The 20,836-nt window shown below is 36.3% G+C and overlaps 1 protein-coding gene across 2 annotated transcripts in view; it reads left to right on the top strand.

The window, feature by feature from the left end:
- TTC29 (tetratricopeptide repeat domain 29) overlaps positions 1–20,836 on the top strand; it is a 253,933-nt gene extending 233,097 nt beyond the window's left edge. Inside the window, exons 13-14 of one of the 2 annotated variants that reach the window (XR_003520533.1) lie at positions 18,918–18,987; positions 19,271–19,288. Coding sequence is in view for 1 of the 2 variants with exons in the window: in XM_027597408.2 (XP_027453209.1) it covers positions 18,918–18,987; positions 19,271–19,301 (101 nt within the window). In the remaining variant the exon portion in view is untranslated. Of the gene's footprint in view, positions 1–18,917; positions 18,988–19,270 lie in introns of both variants that reach the window. The other variant, XM_027597408.2, reaches the window with a different exon arrangement.

The following is a 20,836-nucleotide window of genomic DNA, read 5'->3' as shown; positions in this document are numbered from 1 at the left end:
ATACCTTGGATAGGTAGGCCTTCTGGGGATTTTTGTTTAATGCAACAAAAGCGCACCATTTCTGTTTTCAGAAATAGTGTCTTTCAGATGCTGAGCTTGTCTAAAGTCATATTACATAAGTAAGGGCTTAGTTTGTACATTAGTCTTTACATCTTAGAGGCTTACTAAATCCTCCTTTGATCAATCTGATATCAAACAGATCTATATTGATTTCTTCTACACTTGTTTATGGTATTTATTTTGATATATCTAAGATTAAAAGCCAAATTAACAAGTGTAATCAATTTTCTTAGTGATAAAGAAAAGTCCTCCAGTACCTTAGACACATTCACCCAGGAATAAAAAACTTAAGCAAAGATGTTGTAATAAATGGATCGATTTATTCAATCACTGGGCATAAAAACATTAGCCCTGGGAAAGCACTCTCCTCTAAGAGCTTTAGCTACCGAGTTTCACTTGTGTTGTACCAAATGATTTGCATTTTTAGAGAAATTTCATGTCTGCAGCGAGCTCCAGTGAAAACATGAATAAATTGCTTTCTTTCCCTCTTTTTCTGACTTTATGAAGCTGAATCCATTAGGGGTCAAGTCAAAGCATAATGAAAAAAAGGCAACAACTCATGTGATGGAAACCCTGGATTAGGTTTCTCCCTAGTCCAAGCTCAGCTGTCCTGGCCTAGGTGTCGGATTAGTGGTCTGCAAGGAGATCCCTGGGGCATGTGCATTTTTTTAACTGCAGCATTAGAAACAGTCTCTAGAAGTCAAGAAATTGAATAGACAAACAATGATTAAAAACTAAGTAGGCTTTCCATAGTGGTTCTGCACAAAGTCGAGTAAATCAACCTCTGCAGGCCTGACACAAAACAGATGCATAAGAGGCTTTTTTGTTATAAGTTCCTTCTGAATTCACTGGAGTGAGAGTGAATGCAGAAGTTATGAGCATGCACTTTGGATCGAAACTGACCTGGGTGTGACTCTCCACTCACTCAGTTATCAGTTGTATGATATTGAGCAATCTTCTTCAATCTTTGGTTTCCTTATCTATACGCCAGGGATAATAATACCTGGAACATAGAGTGGTCTGGAGGTTTTAAAAAGACCTTATCCCATTACCTAGTACAAAATACATTCTGAATCCATGGAAACAAGTCTAATTTTTACTTATGATCTGGATGCTGCTACTGAACTAAAGACAAGCAGCTACCAGTACTTATACTGAGCCTGGGATTCTGCATTTCTAATAAACTCCTGGTAATTCTGATACTGCTGGTTTGGAGAACACACTGAGAGCCCACAAACATATAAATAACCTGCAAAATGATATTATTTTAATTTTTTTCTTTGTCATTATTTTAAATCCATTCACTTTTACAAAAAATAAAAAGGAAGGCCACCTCATCTGAGATGTGTGAAGATTTATTATGGTTTAGGTGGAGGAATTGGTTTTGTTTTTCAAGGAAGATTTATTTCTAGGAACTACCTTGCTGCTGATAAGGTACATATTTACTCATCTAACTATATTTGGACTGGATATTGGATACCTGCATTATGTTTGACAATCTCAGCATACATTTTAAAATTCAATTTGTGCAAAAACATTAATTTTTACATCTCTAGATTAGTCATTAAAGATGTCATCCCTGGGGCGCCTGGGTGGCTCCATCATTAAGCATTTGCCTTCGGCTCAGGTCATGATCCCAGGGTCCTGGGATCGAGCCCTGCATCAGGCTCCCTGCTCGGCGGGAAGCCTGCTTCTCCCTCTCCCACTCCCCCTGCTTGTGTTCCATCTCTTGCTGTGTCTCTCTCTGTCAAATAAATAAATAAAATCTTTAAAAAAAAAAAAAGATGTCATCCCCTATATAATCCTCTGTTCTGAAGTAGTCTGTTCATTAGAAGAACATGGAGTTTGCGTATTTCCCAAACTCTTTTATCTCTACAAAAGTACCAGGAAAAAAAAATGTAAATCATCTATCAGCATTTAGGTTCCTACTACATATGTTATATTTCATCTAATTTGGTCAACAAAAATTAAACTTTGGAAGTGATAAGGAAATGGTTATTGCTTTTAATTCATTAACTTATCCTTCAGCTTCAATTTAGAAAAATATATGAAAAGGATAGGTTTTCAAATGGATGCTTAGACAGAGACTTTCTCATTTTCAGAGTTGAGGAATGTTTTTTAAATCTTTGGGTTTTTTTTCTTTTTAACCAAAATAGTTAAAATAAAAAGTATAGACTAAAATGTCAAAGCAAAAGTAGAGAGATGGTCCAAGATGGCAGCATAGGAATGCCATGAACTCATCTCTTCCTATGGACACACCAAATATACAACTACATATGGAATAATTCCTGTTGAGAAAGAACTGAAAACTAACTAAACTGCTTCCTCCACAACAAGGAATAAAAGGGCCACATCAAGATGGGTAGGAGAGGCCGAGATATGGTCTTACCAAAAAACCTATTCTTACCCAGCAACACACAATGGGGAGGGGTCTTTAAGGCCCAGAGCCTCTCCCTGAAGAGTGAGGGGTTTGTGCCCCACACCAGGCACCCCAACCCTTGGTACCTGCACCAGAGATATGAAGCCTCCAAAATATCTGGCTTTGGAAACCAACTGGGCTTCTATCCAGGAAACCCCAGGGGACTGTGGGGATCTGAGCTACTCTTTTTGAGGGGCTTATGCATGGATTCACTCACCCAGTTTGAGAGGTGACTGGATTAGATGTGAAAGTGATTCAGTTGTTAGTCCTAAAGCATCTGACAGAGGACCAGGAAGTAGTTGGGCGTTTCCTCAAGGATGGAGGTACTAAGAGCACCATTTTTGGCCTTCTCCCTCTACCATGCTAGAGCAGGCAGACACAAAAGACACAACCTCACTAAAACTGAGGGCATGCCTACATTCAACACTCTTCTCCAGCACTGCTAAAACCACAGGTATCTCCCACCCCCCAGTGCTCATCTCAGGCTTCGCTGAAGCCACAGGCATTCCCCACCAACAATACTCTCCTGCAGCCAAACTAAAGCCAGTGGACAAGTATAGTCCATATAGGGGAAATATTCTGATTGCCTGGCTCTTATGGCCAGAGGGACTTGCATTTCTGGGCCCCACAGAACTGTAACAATCAAAAAGACAGTTCTAGGCAGGATACCACCCCCAGGCATTGCACAGACCACAGACTGAAACACATCCCCAGTCTGCACATGAGAAAGGCCCACTTAATTTTCTTGGAGCTTCAACTTGAGGGACAGACTTCAGGCTTACCACAAATTTAAAGGCTATGGAGGTGCTCTTAGGAAACACAATCAGGGAGACACCATCTCCCTTGGCCTCACCACAGCTAGCTGGTACCTCTCAGAAAGGAGATGCTCATCTGAAGCCCTGATTCTTGTAATGGTTGCCCAGAGGATACCTCCAGATATCCTGGTGTAGAGGTCAGCAAGGTCTATAATTGCAGTCCCACAGTACTGTGTATATTTGCATACTTTAAAAGCTTCTGCCTGAGGATCTCCCTTCCAATCAGACTGAATCTAGGTGTTAACTAAGAACACTCCCTTCAGAACACTGTCAAGTCCTGACACACCTCAACAACTGAGATCTATTAAGAATAAGTTAGGCTACTTGGACAATCACAGAGTTTTGAGAGACAACCAAGTATTAAGGCAAAGTAATAAGATTTACCTCCTATATCAGGATACTCCTTCAAGAGTAGGAGAGGTAGCTGTTTCACCAGATACATAAAAACCAGCACAGGGAGTCAAGCAAAATTAGGACAGAGGAATATGTTCCAAACTAAGATAAGACAAACCCTCAAAAAAAGACCTTAATGAGAAAGAGATAATATATGGGGTAAAGAGTTCAAAGTAATGGTCTTAAAGATGCTCACTGGACTTGGGAGAAGAGTGGATGAATATAGTGAACTTCAACAAAGACAACAAATATAAGAAAATGCCAATCAGAAATCACAACACTAAAAAATACAATAACTGAACTGAAAAATACACTAGAAGGGTTCAACAGCAGACTAGTTGAAGTAGGAGACCTAATGACCTAGAATACAGGGCAGTGGAACTTACCCAATAGAGCAACAAAAAGAAAAAAAAATCTTAAAAAAGTAAAGATAGCTTAAGAAATCTATGGGACAACATCAAGTGGAATAGCATTCGGATTATAGGGGTCCCAGAAAGAGAAGACAGAAAGAGGCAGAAAACTTACTTGAAGAAATAATTGCTGAAATCTTCCCTAACCTGGGGAAAGAACCAGACACCTAGGTCCAGAAAGCACAGAAAGAACCATGCCAAGACACATTATAATTAAAACGTCAAAAGCTAAAGATGAGAGAATCATAAAATCAGCAAGAGAAAAACAACTTAGTACATAAAGGGACTCTCCATAAGACTCTTAGTCAAGCTGATTTTTCAGCAGTAACTCTTCAGGACAGGAGGGAATGGCATGATGTATTCAAAATGTTAAAAGGAAAGAAATTCCAACCAACAATACTCTACCCAGCAAGTCTATCATTCAGAATTGAAGGAGAGCTAAAATGGTTTCCAGGTAGGCAAAAGCTAAAGGAGTTCATCACCACTAAACAGGCCTTACAAGAAATGTCAAAGGGTTTTCTTTAAGTTGAAAAGAAAAGATACTAAGGCATAATAAGAAAGCATATAAAAGTAAAAATCTCACTGGTAAAGGTAAATATATAGTAAGGATACTGGGTTAAACATATATAAAGCTAGTATGAAGGTTAAAGACAAATTAGTAATATTAACTATAATTATAATAGTTAAAGGATACACGAAATAAAAGATGTAAAATATGAAGTCAAAAACGTAAAATGGGGGGAAGATAAGAATGTACAGTTGTTAGAATACATTCAAATTTAAGTTGCTACAACTTAAAATAGACTGTTCTAGAAAAAGAGACTATTATATATGAACCCCATGATAACCACAAAGCAAATACCTAAAACAGATACCCAAAAAATAATGAGAAAGGAATCTGAACTAAAGAAATTCATCAAATCACAAGGAAAGAACAAGAGAAGAACAGAGAAGAACTAGAAAAACATCCAGAAAAAAAATTAACAAAATGGCAATCAGTTCATACCTATCAATAATTACTTTAAATGTAAATGGACTACACCATCTAATCAAAAGATATAGAGTGGCTGAATGGTTAAAAAACAAGACTATTTGCTGCCTATAAGACACTCACTTCAGCCTCTAAGACACACAGAGAGAAAGTGAAGGGATGGAGAGTTTCCATGCGAATGGAAATGAAAAGAAAGCTGGGGTATCTATACTTATATCAGACAGAATAAACTTTAAAATAAAAACTATAACAAAAGACAAAGAAGGGGATTATATAATGATAAAAGGATCAATCCAACAAGAGGATATAACATTTGAAAATATTTACACATCCAACATAGGAGCACCTAAATATATAAAGCAAATATTAAGAGACCTAAGGGAAGAAACTGATGACAATACAATAACAGTAAGGGACTTTAATACCCCACTTACATCAGTGGATAGATCAACCAGACAGAAAATCAATAACGAAACATAAGCCTTAAGTGACACATTAGACCAAATGGACTTAATAGATATATACAGAACATCTATCCAAAAGCAGCAGAATACACATTCTTCACAGGCATACATGGAACATTCCTCAGGATAGTCCACAAAACAACAAGTCTCAATAAATTTAAGAAAGTTGAAATCATATCAAGCATCTTTCTGACCACAGTGGTATGAAACTAGAAATCAGTTACAAAAGAAAACTGGAAAAATCACAAATATGTGGACATTAAATATCGTACTACTGAACAATCAGTGGGTCAACAAAGAAACCAAGAGGGAAATCAAAAAGATACCTTGAGACAAATGAAAATGGAAACACAGCAACCCAAAATTTATGAGATTTGGCAAAAGCAGTTCTAACAGGGAAGTTCATATCAATACAGGCCTACCTAAAAAAAAAACCCAGAAATATCTGGGGAAAATATTACACTTTACACTTAAAGGAACTAGGGAAAAAAGAACCAAGCCCAAAGTTAGTAGAAGGTAAGAAATAATAAAGATCAGAACAGAAATAAATGAAATAGAAACTTAAAAATATATAAAAGATCAATGAAACTAAAAGGTGCTTCTTTGAAAAGATAGACAAAATTGACAAACCTTTAGCTAGACTCACTAAGAAAAAAAAAGGCTCAAATAAATAAATTCAGGAATGAAAGAGGAGAAGTTATAACTGATACCACAGAAATACAAAAGATCATAAGGGACAACTATGAATAATTATATGACAACAAACTGGACAACATAGAAGAAATGGATAAATTGCTAAAAACATACAACCTGCCAATATTGAATCATGAAGAAATAGAAAATCTGAATTGACAAATTACTAGTAAAGAGATTGAATCAGTAATCAAAAACCTAACAAACAAAAGTCCAAGAGCAGACAGATTCACTAATGAATTCTACCAAACATTCGAAGATATAATACCTATCCTTCTCAAGCTTTCCCAAAAAACTGAAGAGGAGGAAACACTTTCAAACTCATTTTATGAGGCCAGCATTACCCTGATACCAAAACCAGACAAGGACACTACAAGGAAAATTACAGGCCAGTATCTCTGATGAACATAGATGCAAAAATCCTCAAAAAATATTAGCAAACCAAATTCAACAATATATTAAAAGGACTATACACCATGAACAATTGGGATTTATTCTAGGAGTGCAGGGATGGTTCAACATCTGCTTATCAATCATTGTGATATAGCACATTAACAAAAGGAAGGATAAAATGTACATGATCATCTCAAGAGATGCAGAAAAATTATGTGCCAAATTCAACATCCACTTATGATAAAAACTCAACAAAATGGGGACAAAAGGAACATATTTCAACATAATAACAACTATATATGACAAACCCACAGCAAGCACCATACTCAATGGTGAAAAGCTGAAAGCTTTTCCTCTAATATCAGGAACAGGGAAAAGATACCCACTCTCTCCACTCTTACTCAACATAGTACTAGAAGCCTCAAACACACCAGTAGGAAAGAAAAAGAAATAAAGGGCATCCAAATAGTAAAGGCAGAAGGAAAACTGTCACTCTTTTCAAATGACATGATTCTGTATATAGATAACTCTAAAGACTCTGCCAAAAAACTGTTGGAACTATAAATGAATTCAGTAAAGTTTAGGACACAGAAATCAATATATAGAATTCAGTTATATTTCTATACCCTAATAATGAACTATCAGAAAACTAAATTAAAAAAAAAAATCCCATTTACAATGACATCAAAAAGAATAAAATACCTAGGAATAAATTTAACCAAGAAAATGAAAGACTGTACACTTAAAACTATAAAACACTGATAAAAGAAATTGAAGAAACATAAATGGAAAGATATTCTTTGCTCATAGATTGGAAGAATAAATATTCCTAAAATGTCCATACTACCCAAAAAATTCTACAAATTCGATACAATCTCTATAGCATTTTTTATAGAACTATAAAAAATAATTATAAAATTTATATGGGGCCACAAAAGACCCCAAATAGCCAAAGCAACCTTAAGAAAGAACAAAGCCAGGCACCTGGGTGGCTCAATTGGTTAAGTGTCTGCCTTTGGCTCAGGTCATGATGGCAGGGTCCTGAGATCAAGCCCCACATCGGGCTTCCATCTCAGTAGGGAGTCTACTTCTTCCTCTCCCTTTGCACCTTCCCCACCCCGTTTGTGCCCTCTTGCTCGGTCTCTTTCTCTCTCAAATAAATAAAATCTTAAAAAAAAAAAAAAAGAACAAAGCTGGAGGTATCAGGCTTCCTGATTTCAAACTATACTACAAATCTGTAACAAAACAGTATGGCATTGGCATAAAAACACACACATAGAACAATCAAATAGAATGGAGAACCCCAAAATAAACCTATGTATACATAGTCAATTAATTCATGACAAAGGAGACAAGGATATACAATGGGGAAAGAACTGTCTCTTCAATAAACGGTGTTGGGAAAACTGGACAACCACATGCAAAAGAAAGAAACTGGACCGCTATCTTACACCATACAAAAATTAACTCAAAATGCGTTAAAGACTTAAATGTAAGACCAGAAACCATAAAACTCCTAGAAGAAAACATAGATGGTAAGCTCCTTGACATTGGTCCTGGCAGTATTTTTTGGATCTGACTCCAAAAGCAATGGCACCAAAGCAAAATAAATGATTGGGACTACATCAAACCATAGCTAAGGAAACCAGCAACAAAATACAAAGGCAAACTTCTTAATGGGAGGAGATATCTGCAAATCATATATCCAATAAGGGACTAATATTCAAAATATATAACAACTCACACAACTCAGTAACAACAAAAATCTGATTAAAAAGCAGGCAGAGAATCTGAATTGACATTTTTCCAAAGAAGACCTACAGGTGGCCCCATGGCACATGAAAAGGTGCTCAACATCACTAATCATTAAGGAATTGCAAATTAAACCACAATAAGATATCATCTCAAACCTGTCAGAATGGCTATTATCAAAAAGACAAGAAATAACACGTGTTGGAGAAGTTTGGAGAAAAGGGAACCCTTGTGCGCTGTTGGTGGGAATGTAAATAGGCACAGACACTATGGAAAACGTATGGAGTTTCCTCACAAGATTAAAAATAGAATTGCTATATGATTCAGTTATTCCACTTCTGGGTTTTTATCTGAAGAAAATGAAAACACTGAATTGAAAAGATACATGAACCCCTATGTTCATTGCAACATTACTTAAAATAGCCAACATGTGAAAGTATCCGTCAATGGATGAATGGATAAAGATGTGGCATATATACACAATGGGATACTACTCAGCCATTAAGAAAAGGAAATCTTGCCATATGCAACAAGATGGATGGACTTTGAGGGTATTATGCTAGGTGAAATAGAGAAAAACAAATATTGTATGACTTCACTTATGTGTGGGATCTAAAAAACAAAATTCATAGATACAGAGGACAGATTGGTGATGATCAGAGGGAGAGAGGGGTTGAAGTGGACAAAAAGGGGCAAGGGGATCAATTATGTGGTAATAAATGGTAACTAGACTTATTGTGTTGATCATTTGTAATGTATACAAATGTCAAATTATTATGTTGTACACCTGAAGCTAATATAATGTTATATACCAATTTTACCTCAATAAGAAGAAAAAGTTAAACTGTGTAAATGGTAACACTGAAAATTCAAGCCTATTGAACTGAGCATTCTGAGAAAATTAATTTATGTTTAAAATGTACCAAAGAACTGCTAGCTTACTGGACAAGGCCTATAAATCAAGGGGCCTAGATTCTAGTCTTGGATTTGCCACAACCAATTGTGACCCTATAGGGCCTTGGAGCCAACAGTTTTTTGTTTGTTTATTGGCTCCTGAGCATCCATCTCCCTTTCTTTGGTAATAGTGCCACAATTTCATCCAGTAGAATAACTCCTTCTCCATGTATACATCTTAGTAATCAAAATCCTCTAATCTAAGGGGCCAGGGGATGGGCACATAATCTCAATAAGGCAAATTGGATCTTTTCTTACAGGACTTTGAAACCTGATCAAGATCATGAAAGTCGGATGACACTGGAAGTTCTAGCCAGAATAATTAGGCAAGAAAAAGATATCTAAATTGGAAAGGAAAAAGCAAAACTATCCCTACTTGCACATGACATGATTCTAAATATAGAAAATCCCAAAGAATTTTTTAACAAACAAAAATCTACTAGAACTAGTAAATAAATGTGGCAAAGTTGCAGGCTTCCAAGATCAACACATAAATACTGCTTTGTTTCTAGAAACCAGCAATGAAAAATCTGAGAGGAAATTAAGAAAAAATTCCATTTACAATAGCATCCAAAAGAATAAAATACCTAGGAACAAATTTAACAAGGAAATGAAACACTTGTACACTGAAAACTGTAAAACATTGATGAAAGAAATTTAAAAAGACATAAATAAATGGAAACACATGCTAAGTTCATAGATTGGAAGACTTAATATTAACATGGCAGTACTACCTAGAGTGATCTATAAATTCTGTGCAATCCCTATCAAATTCCAACAGGCTTTTTGCAGAAATGGAAAAAGCAATTCTTCAAGTTCATATTAAATTGAAAGGGACCCTGAATAGCCAAAATAATCTTGAAAAAGAAGAACAAAGTTGGAGAATTTATACTTCCTTATTTCAAAATTGACTTTGAAGCTACAGTAATCAAAACAGGATGGTACTGGCATAAAGGTCAGGCACATAAACTAATGGGATAGAACTGACAAATCAGAAATAAAACCTCATATGTATATGGCAAATTTGGGACAAGAGTCCAAAAACCATTCAATGGGGAAAGAATAGTTTTTTCAACATATGGCGCTGGGAAAATTAGATGTCCACATGCAAAAGAAAAGAATTAAATTGGACCCCTACCTCTGTATACACCTTTTGTATATGCAAAAATTAACACAAACTAGATCAAAGATAGGAGCTAAAACTATAAATCTGTTAGAAGAAAACATAATGGGCAGTCTTTACAACATTGGATTTGCCAATAATCTCTTGGATTTGACACCCAAGAGCACAGACAAAAAAAAAAGAAACAATAAATTGGAATCCATCAAAATTTTAAACTTTTGTGCATCAAAGGACACTATCAAAAGTGAAAAATACAGAGAAAATATCTGCAAATCATATATCTGATAAGGGTTGAATATCCAGAATATATAAAAAACAAATCAACAAAAACAAACAGCCCAATTAAAAATTGGGCAAAGGACTTCAGTAGACACTTCACCAAAGCAGATATGCAGATGGCCAATGGCTCATGAAAAGATATTCCACATCACTACTTATTAGAGAAATGCAAATCAAAATCAAAATGAGTCATCACTTCACACTCATTAGGATGACTTATCAAAATAATAGAAGATAACAAATGTTGCCAAGGACCTGGAGAAATTAGAACTCTTGGGCATTGTTTGTGGATAGTGCAGATGCTGTGAAAGCAGTTTGGTAGTTCCTCAAAAAGTTAAACATAGAATTACCATATGATCCAGAAATTCCACTTCTAGGTATATAGCCAAATAAATTAAAAGCAAGGACTTAAACACATACTTGTATGCCAATGTTCATAGCATTATTGACAATAGTCAAAAGCTGTAAACAACCTAATGTTCATCAACAGAACAAACAAAATATAGTATATACATATAATGACATATTATTCATCCTTAAAAAAAGAATGAGATTCTGATACAGGTTACAACATGAATGAATCTTTAAAACATTATGTTAAGTAAAATAAACCAGACCAAAAAAGGACAAACACTGTCTGATTCCACTTATATGAGGTACTGAGAATAGGCAAATTTATATACGGAAAGTAGAACAGAGATTACCAAGAGCGGCAGGGTGGGGAGGTTGGGGAATTGTTTAATAGATACTGAATTTCTGTTAGGGATGTTGAAATATTCTTGAAATGGATAATGGTAATGGTTTCACAACATTGTGAATGTATTTAATGCCACTGAATTACACACTTAAAAATGGTCAAAATGAAAATTTTTTATTCTGTATATATTAGAACAATTTAAAAAATCCACAACCAGAAAAAAAAATAGTAATGACCAGCTCACATCTTCATCAGACCTTCAGGTGACAGTATATCATTTAACACATAGTATAAGAACCTTATAATAACATACTTTTGTTTCTCCCCCCTACACAGCCTTTTCACTATTGTTGTCACACATTATACCTTTATATATATATTACACTTTTATATATATTGTAAATCCCACAATATATTGTTATTATTTTTATTCAGTCAAATATCATTTGAAGGAATTAATAATTTAAAAAAATCTTCAATATTTACCCATTTCCTTGCCATTTCTAACTCTTCATTATTTAGCATAGACCCACATTTCCATCTGGTGTCATTTTCCTTCTGCTTGAGGACTTTAGCATTTCCTACAGTACAATTTGCTGTTGAGGAATTGCTTCAGCTTGTCTGTCTTAGAAGTCCATTTTTTCTTCATTGTTGAAACATATTTTTTTAGGTATAGAATTCTGGACTTGATGGGTTATTTTTCTTTTAGTACTCTTTAAGTTTTTTGAGCTTAGAGTTTGTTGAACTTCTTAGATCTATGAGTTTGTGGTGTTCAAGTTTTGAAAAATTTTCAACTGTAATTTCTTAAAATATTTTTCTACCCATCTCCTTCCAGAACTCCAATAACATTTATAAGAATAGACTCCCTGAAGCAGTCTTACAACTCAATGATATTCTACTTATCTTTTTCATTCTTTGCCTTTCTTTGTTTTATTTTGGGTAGTTTCTACTACTCTGTCTTCAATTTCACAAACTGATTTTTTTTAAGATTTTATTTATTTATTTGAGAAAAAGAACATAAGCAGGAGGAGGGGCAGAGTGACAAGCAGACTCCCCACTGAGCCTGATTTTGGAGGGGCAATCCCAGGACCCTGAGATCATGACCTGAGCCGAAGGCAGACACTTAATGACTGAGCCACCCAGGCACCTCTGGGTATATTCTCTTAAAGGTCAAAAACTGAGATGTGTTCTTTCACACACACACACCCCAAGATCCATTCTCCCCCTTTGTCTGTTCTGTGTCCCAGAAAACTGACTTCAGACTGCATGTCACAGGTTCATTTGCCTCTGACTTCCTGGTTTGGATTTATCCAAAGGGCATCACCAGCAAGAGATCAGAGGTTAGGAGGGTAGAGAGGTCAGGGATTCCTCTGTGCTTGACTTCAGCAGTCTTGACAGCTATGACGCTCTACAGCTGCTGCTTGTAGCTTCTATGGGAAAACCCCTTTTCTAAATCTCCACTGCTTGCTCAGAGTGCAGTAACAACATCCTCTTCCTCTTTGCCTTTCAACCCCAGGGAAGATAACGGCATGGCATCCCTCTGTTGTGAGGCACTGGGTGCCTCAGCATCCCTTGTCAGTTCCTTAGCCCTGCCCTCAGCTCCCAGTAGTCACTTCATTAACGTATTTTCAGAATCCCAGTTGAATGTGCCATCTGTTTCCCCCTGACTGATACCCTCTCCTTCTCTATTGTATCAACTGGGGTGGCTAAAGGCAAGCAAGTACAAGAAATATTAGGAAACTTCCACTTGCTGAAAACTTCAGTTGATTAGAGAACAATGCTAATGAGGCTGAAATAGTGTCTGGCTGTGCTCTAGGACCACAGGCTGTATCCCTGACCAGCCATTTTACACACCATCAGTTACAAGAAAGACCATGCCAAAAAGGAGACATGACTCTATGCCAGTCCCTCCCCATTTCTGGGAACATATTTCAAAAACTAGCAGTTCATTGAGATAGCTTCAAAATCCTCTTTGTTCCCCAAAGACAGCTTTTGTAATGTGATTCTAATGAAAATTTTATATGGAGCATTTTAAATCATAAAGCCATACCTCTCAATATCTTTGTAAAGGAAACACTTTCATTTGCTTACTTAATCTGTAAATAATTCATAATAACATAGGTTAAAAGTCAAGATTATTGAAATATGTCTTATATTGGTAATGGGATTCAGGGTTTATAAGAATATATATTTAGCTCATTTCTTTAAAATTTTTCAACTGTTATGAGTAAATAAGTGAAACTACACAACTGTTGTTTAAGGAATAAACAGTTAAAATATCATTTGAGGTGCGCCTAAGTCAGTCAAGCGTCTGCCTTGGGCTCAGGTCATGATCCCAGAGTCCTGGGATCAAGCCCCATGTCAGGTTCCTTGCTCAGCAGGGAGACTGCTTCTCCCTCTGCTTGTGCACTCTCTCTTTCTCTCTCTCTGACAAATAAATAAAATCTAAAATACATATATATTATATATATATATATTATTTGAAGTGATTTTCTTTTTTCTTTTTTTTTTTTTGAGAGAGAATGTGCTTATGCAAGCCAGGGGAATGGGGCAGAGGGAGAGGGAGAGAGAGAATCTTAAGCAAGTTCCATGCCCAGTGTGGAGCCCGATGCGGGGTTCGATCTGAAGACCCTGAGATCATGACCTGAGCCGAAATCAAGAGTTGGATGTTTAACGAACTGAGCCACCCAGGTGCCCCTTGAAGTGATTTTCTATCAAGTGTGAATGACAAACTTTCCATTTCTCTACATATTTCCTCCAAACAAAACACTTCTCTCCTCGGTACAGTTGCCTTATAAAACCATGTTGTAATTAGGCCACTGTAAATGTACTATTGTACAAATATTGCTATACTGAGCTTACTTCCATGGTTTTAATTTTATATGATTTGAATACAGAGAGGGAGGGAGACACTGATTTTTTTTCAGAAATCAGTTTCTGACACTCACTACTATCAGTAAGAAAGAACTATTTCTAGTAAAGTTAAATCTATGACTTTAGGTAAAATATGCTGAAATACTAAAGCAAAATACAATTTTATCATTAATAATGGTATAATGCTAAGATCATCCATAAGATATGAGCATTTTTATACATAGTATTTATTCTTAATCACTTCCATAAAACACAATCTGGAGTTTTATTTTTTAACAAAACCTTTTGAGTCATTTTGATAAGGTCAACAGAAAGCACAATCTTTTAACATTAGGTGATCAAATTTTTGACAATAGCAGGACCAGCATAGCTAATGGAATAATAGCCTGCAGGGTCCAGCTAAATATGATATACGAACATAATCAACTTCTGTGATGACTATTCAGAAGTAATCCCTTTAGCTTTGAACTGCAACATATATTTCAACAAGGCAAAAACCATAGGAAGAAATTCTCTGCAGACCACACTGATACAATACAGCCTTCATATCTTGCTCTATGTGTTTGCTGCTTATAGTGAGTTTTAAATTTAAGGTAATGACTACTGTATATTCATGTGAGCATACAACAATACTTTTGATTTGTTGTGGAAAGGTTGAATCCATTACCAGGGGTCTAGTCTATAAACTCTGACACAACCTTTATGTATGAGTTGGTATTTACCCTTTTCTAGCATAAGGCCACTAAAAATGTTTTGCATGCCAAAATTATAAAAACTCATTTACCTTCTCATTCTCAAAACTACTAGTCAGTGTCTCCTCCATTTTAGTTCACATTCCTCTACCAATAGCATTTTAAAAATTACATTTGCATATAGTACTGTATAATATGAAAATTGTATGCCATTGTTTTCAAGGGAAGGGATGGGATGTTAGATTGATTGCAATTCAGCATTTGCTGTCTTATTCTATTGCTCTTTGCTACAGTATAGGCTAAGTGGTGGTATAAATAAAATCCTTTTGTTGCCCACCTGAGGGAATCTAGCATTTGAGAGTCTACTATTAGCAACAGAGAAGTGCCTGTTTCTACTGAAATGGTAGACAGTATAAGCAAATATCATACTCTCAACTTTGTATTGGTTCTGGTCTCCTTGTTGGAGTGGTAATGGTCCTAATTTTCCAGCTTCCTTGAAGTCCTACAGACCAAACATCACAAATCATATTCTAAGTCAAACCCACAGTACAAAACCTAGGTTAGGAATCAAAATGAGTGCTTTTGCAACAGTGTAACCAAGAACAAACAATCCTGTGGTGTTCATTTTGTTGCAAATGAATAGAAGTATCAGAACCCATGAATGATGAGTTCAGGTGTTCCCCTATATAAATTAATCATTGCTAAGGCTTCCTAGCACAGAAAGCATGTGAATGTCTTTTATTTAAACCAGCAATTGTGGCCTAAGTTGAGTAAAAGAATAGCTAAAGATAAGCTATTCTCAAAAAATCTACTTGGGAAATATTCCCAATAAAAATCATCTTTCCTCAACATCTGGGGAATAAATGCAAAACAGTTATTTGAGACAAACCAGGCATAATTTTAAACTTGGAAAATCCAGAAAAGATTTCCCCAGCTTAAGAGATATTGTTACATCCTGCCAAACCAAAGGGAATGCTGAGTTTAAGACATTAGATAGTACAAAATTGGTATTAGGATGTTAAGATGTTCTATATATTGTCATACAATGACAAATATTAAACTGAGAAACCCAAGGTTGTTCCTTACCTAAAAGAATGGTGTTAGTTAAGGTAAAGGCTAGCTCCTGTTACAAAGAGTCCCCAAGGTAGAATAGCTTAAGAATATACAAATTTGTTTCTTCCTTAACCTTGAAGTGAGCAGTCTACATATACAAGATAGTTCCACAGGCATTTAGGGGACCATGATCTTCCATTCTGTTGCTCCACTGTCCCCTGGAGCAGGGTTTCTCAATCTTGCACTATTGAAATTTTGAGCTCGATGATTTTCTTGTTGGTGAGGGGGTTGGGGTATGGTTGTCATGGTCATTGTAGGGTATGTAGCAGCATCCCTGGCCTCTGCCCCATGGATGCCAGTAACATTTCCACCTATGAGTTGTGACAACCAAATGTCTCCAGACATTTCCAAAAGCCACCTGTGGGGCAAAATCAGTGCCAGCCGAGAACCACTGGCCTAGGGTGTTGTCATCACCTGCATGTTAGAAACTGAATCATGGGGTAATGGCTCTATTGTCCGAGATTGAGGAAAAGGGAAAATTTAAGGAGGAATAAATGCCCAATGTCTAACACTCAGACCCAGAAGCAGTAATATATTACTTTGTTTACATTCACTGGTGAGAATTTAGTCATGTGGCTTCAACTAAATATTTGTTTGCTGATAAGAAGATCTAATAGAGAGGGGAAAAAACCCAACTCTGATAAGTGGGAGGCAGAAGGAATTACTGGAGCCATGTTTTGTGTGGGCAAGAAGTGGTGAAGTCTGGGGTTAGCCTTAGATGGGAACATAGGTGAGACAGAGCATATAGAACAAAAGGAAGTAGGTAAATAACTGTTAACACAAAGCATGTGGAAGTTTTTCCTATTGTCTTTTATTTCCTCCATGAAACCAGAAATACATCATCAGCTGAAAACAATGATCCATAGGCAGGGTTAGAATTTTGGGAAAAAAGAAGAAAAAGCTAAATAGCCATCTAGGAGAGGAGAAGAATGAATGGACCAGGAGTGTTTAATAGGATGACCTGAAAGCATTAAAAGGCCACCTAATGTCTATGGCTATGAATTTAAAATGAGGCCTGGTTATACACTTTTTTTCCAGTCTCACTGAGGTATATAGTACAGGATAGGAATAAGGAGACAGTTGTATTTATCTAGGGTTATAGTTTTGTCAAGTGAGTATGATGAAGTGGGAAAGGGGTAATGAGATCAGGCTATATGCAAGGGGGAGAATGGCCATAGAATTTAAGTTAAATAAAGAAGGGAGAGAAGGGACCAAAATTGGGAGGAACAATAAAAATGTGGCAGGCCTGGAAGTCCCAGGGAAGTAGATGAATTGCTGGTGTTGGGCTCCTAGAAGGAGTGATCTAGAAAGATAAAGCTAGAAGTCAAGTAGTTGAATGTTGGCAACTGAATTTGAGGGGGGCTTGAAGTTATTGCTAATGGCAAGGTCTAAGTAAATCCATGGGAATCAATAGTTGCAGTAGGGTGTGGGACCAGATCTAGAAGAACAGAGCTCAAGGAATTGAGACCCAGGTGAAGAATCTTCTGCATGTACATTTAAATTGCTAAATTAAGAAAGTAGTAGTAAGGTATAATGAGCCAATGATAAAATCAACTGAGAATGATCCCAGTTGTAGGTAAATCACAATAGTTGATTATATAAACTGATGACTGAGTTTTAGGAAGGGAAGGAAAAAAAGTGCATGTCCTGAAATGGAACAGTAGAGTATAATCTCCAGGCCCAATGGTAGCAAAACTGACAAAAAGAAAAACAAAAAAGGCTGCTGGGTTGGCAGTGACCTCTGAGGACAGCCACGTTTCTGTTAGAGCAAGAAAGTAATGGGAATTTTGGAAAATGGAATAAGGGTACAATGGAAAGTTTTCAGGACTTGTGGTAGGAGATGGGGACAAAATACAGAGCCTTATAGAAAATAAAATACAGGAAATGAAGGGGGATCTGGAGACTGGGGCTTGTGATAAGCAAGAATAAAGAGCATATTATTAGATTAATCCCAGGGGATTCAACTCAAAAGTTAAAGGACAGATACAAAAGTTAAGTACAAAATTAACATGCCTACTTATATGTATAAACTTCCCATATCTGATTTAATTATTTGGACACTTTATATTGCTCTCTAAATTAATTTTCCTTCCAAGTATTGCTTTAACAAATCATTTTATCCCCCAAAAGTTGGCTGTTCCTGTTACCATTTTATGTATCACAAGAATTCTGTGGGTTAGGAATTCAAGTATGGTTTGGCTAGACACCAGTTGAGGTCACCCAGTGATGGTGCTCAGCTGACAGATGGGCTAGTTTGAAGGATCCAAGACAGCTTCCCACACAGACTGAAGCCTTGGAGGAATGGCTGGAACTTTGGACTCAGCTGGAACTGTCAACTGGAGCATCTTCTATGTGACCTCTCCAGGATGGCAGGGTGGTAGGGATTATTATATGGTGACTTGCTCTCTCCAAAACAAGCACCCCAAGAGAACCAGTAGGAAGCTGCAGAGGCTTTTCTGACCTCGCCTCAGAAATCATGTAGCCACACTCCCCACATTCTAATGATTACAAAAGAGTCCTAAGCCTAGCACAGTTTCAACAGAAGGTTAATTAGATTCCACATCTGGGTGGGGTAGTGACAAGTTCATACTATTGAGGAACATGTAAAGTGGGAGATATTGTGGCCATCTTTGACCAATATAATCTGCCTTGGTGACATAAGTGATACATAGACTTCTATCATACAGATGATAAGGGTAGATATCCCTGAAAAGGGACTCCCAGGTTCAAGCTCAATATAACTGTAAACTGTATTTGTGATAAACCATTAAATTTATACATCTTTTTTCCTGTAGGAGAATCTAGAAAATCCACAATGGAAAGTTTACATCAAGTCCCAGAAAATTTAGAAGAAGAATGTAGTAGGTATGGTAAATCAAGTAAAAAGTTTCTATTGCATACAAAGTAGGCAAGAGGCTAAGTATAAACTGATTCTCCAAACACAAGAATAATTTCATCTAGTACTTGATAATACTGAAACACTATCTATAAAATAATCCCAGATTTACTTTTAAATATCACATAATGTTAAGTGTTTTTCATCTTTTAAGCTATGTCTGAAAATTACAAAAAACAAAATGTCTTTCAAGTGACTGTTTTTACTTTCTACCTCAATGTAAAATTAAATCTTGTAATTTATTTATTTCAGATTTCCAGATAATCAAAAAAGTGAGACTTAAACCAGCTTTGGACTCAGCAACAAAGCAAGAAGAAATTTATCATGTCACCTTCATCTTTGATAACTGTAATAGGAGTATGTTACAAGTAATACAGATAGAATTATAATAAAACTATGACTAAGTTTAGATTGCATTTTGTATTGCAGTGTACTACTACAAATTTAATATAAATCATCTAAATTCATGAAAATAATAATACATCTCAAATGCTTAGAAATATCAACAATTATTCTTAGAACAAACTGTAAAATTTTCTTCTTATCCACTATTCCACAAGGAAGAGTGTTATTATAGAATCAAAATTCAGTTGTATCTAATGCGAAAATCATTTTAAACTTAAGGAAATCTATGCTGAATAAATACGGGGAAAATATTTATTACAATTTCAGGAAGTTTTTTCAACATAGATAAAAGGATTATAAGCAGTAAAAACTCTCATATTGTACCATTCAAAACAGTTTCCTTTACAGAGGTAAAGCAAGCTTTACCTCTGTAAAGGAGACTTCTGTTTCCTCTACTCACACCACTTCTGACACCGAATGAATGAGGTTTTACACACCAAGCAATTCTTCAATTCTCAATAGATCCTGACTGGGTGTCTTACAATTTAACTCAATTCTGACATTAACTGCCAGGAGTTAGCACAGATCCCAGATTAAGGGATCATTCCACAAGACTGGTTCCCACCTCAAATGCCAATCACAAGTCCCAGGGTGTCACTTATACTTCTGACTGACTTGGCTACATACTGAGGATTCCCACAACCTCCCTTCCTTAACTTCAGTAATTTGCTATATCAGCTCATGGAACTCAGGGAAAGATATTTACATTGCCAGTTTATTATGAAAAATGCAATAAAAGAGATAAGCAGCCAAATAAAAGAGATACATTGGCAAGGTAAGGGAGAGGGGGCCTGAGCTTCCTTGCCCTCCCTGGGTGCATCACCCTCCCAGCACCTCTGTGTATTCACCAACCCAGAAGCTCTCCAAATCCTTTCAAGTCCTGGGGTTTGTATGGAGTCTTCACAACATAGGTATGATTGATTAAATCATTGATTAACGCAGCCTCCAGCCCCTCTCCCCTCTCCAAAAGTCAGGGGATGGGGCTGAAAGTTTCAACCCCTTAATCACATGGTTGGCTCCCTAGCAAACAGACCACATCCTTAAGGGCTTTCCAAAAGTCACCTCTTTAACATAAACTCCAGTGTAGTTGAAAGGGGCTTGTTATGAATGACAAAAGATGATCCTTTCACCTGTATCATTCCAGAGCTATTTCAGGAACTGGGGACAAAAACCAAATATTATTTGAGAGAGCTGTTTATGGAACCAGGAACAAAACTCAAATGTTAATTTATTGTATTACATTAGAAGCTCTATGCCAGGAATCAGGGACAAAGACCAAATATATATTTCTTACACTATTACAACATTACACTGTGTAGAACCATATTTTATGATACTTTTAGCTGATTGTATATAGTTGACCCTTGAACAATACAGGTCTGAACTTGTAGGTCCACTTATATGTGCATTTTA

The sequence above is a fragment of the Zalophus californianus genome, chromosome 2, assembly GCF_009762305.2.
Source record: "Zalophus californianus isolate mZalCal1 chromosome 2, mZalCal1.pri.v2, whole genome shotgun sequence".
In the NCBI taxonomy this organism is placed as follows: Eukaryota; Metazoa; Chordata; class Mammalia; order Carnivora; family Otariidae; genus Zalophus; species Zalophus californianus.
Note: the sequence above shows the minus strand (reverse complement) of the source record. Positions and strands in the feature narration are given on the sequence as shown.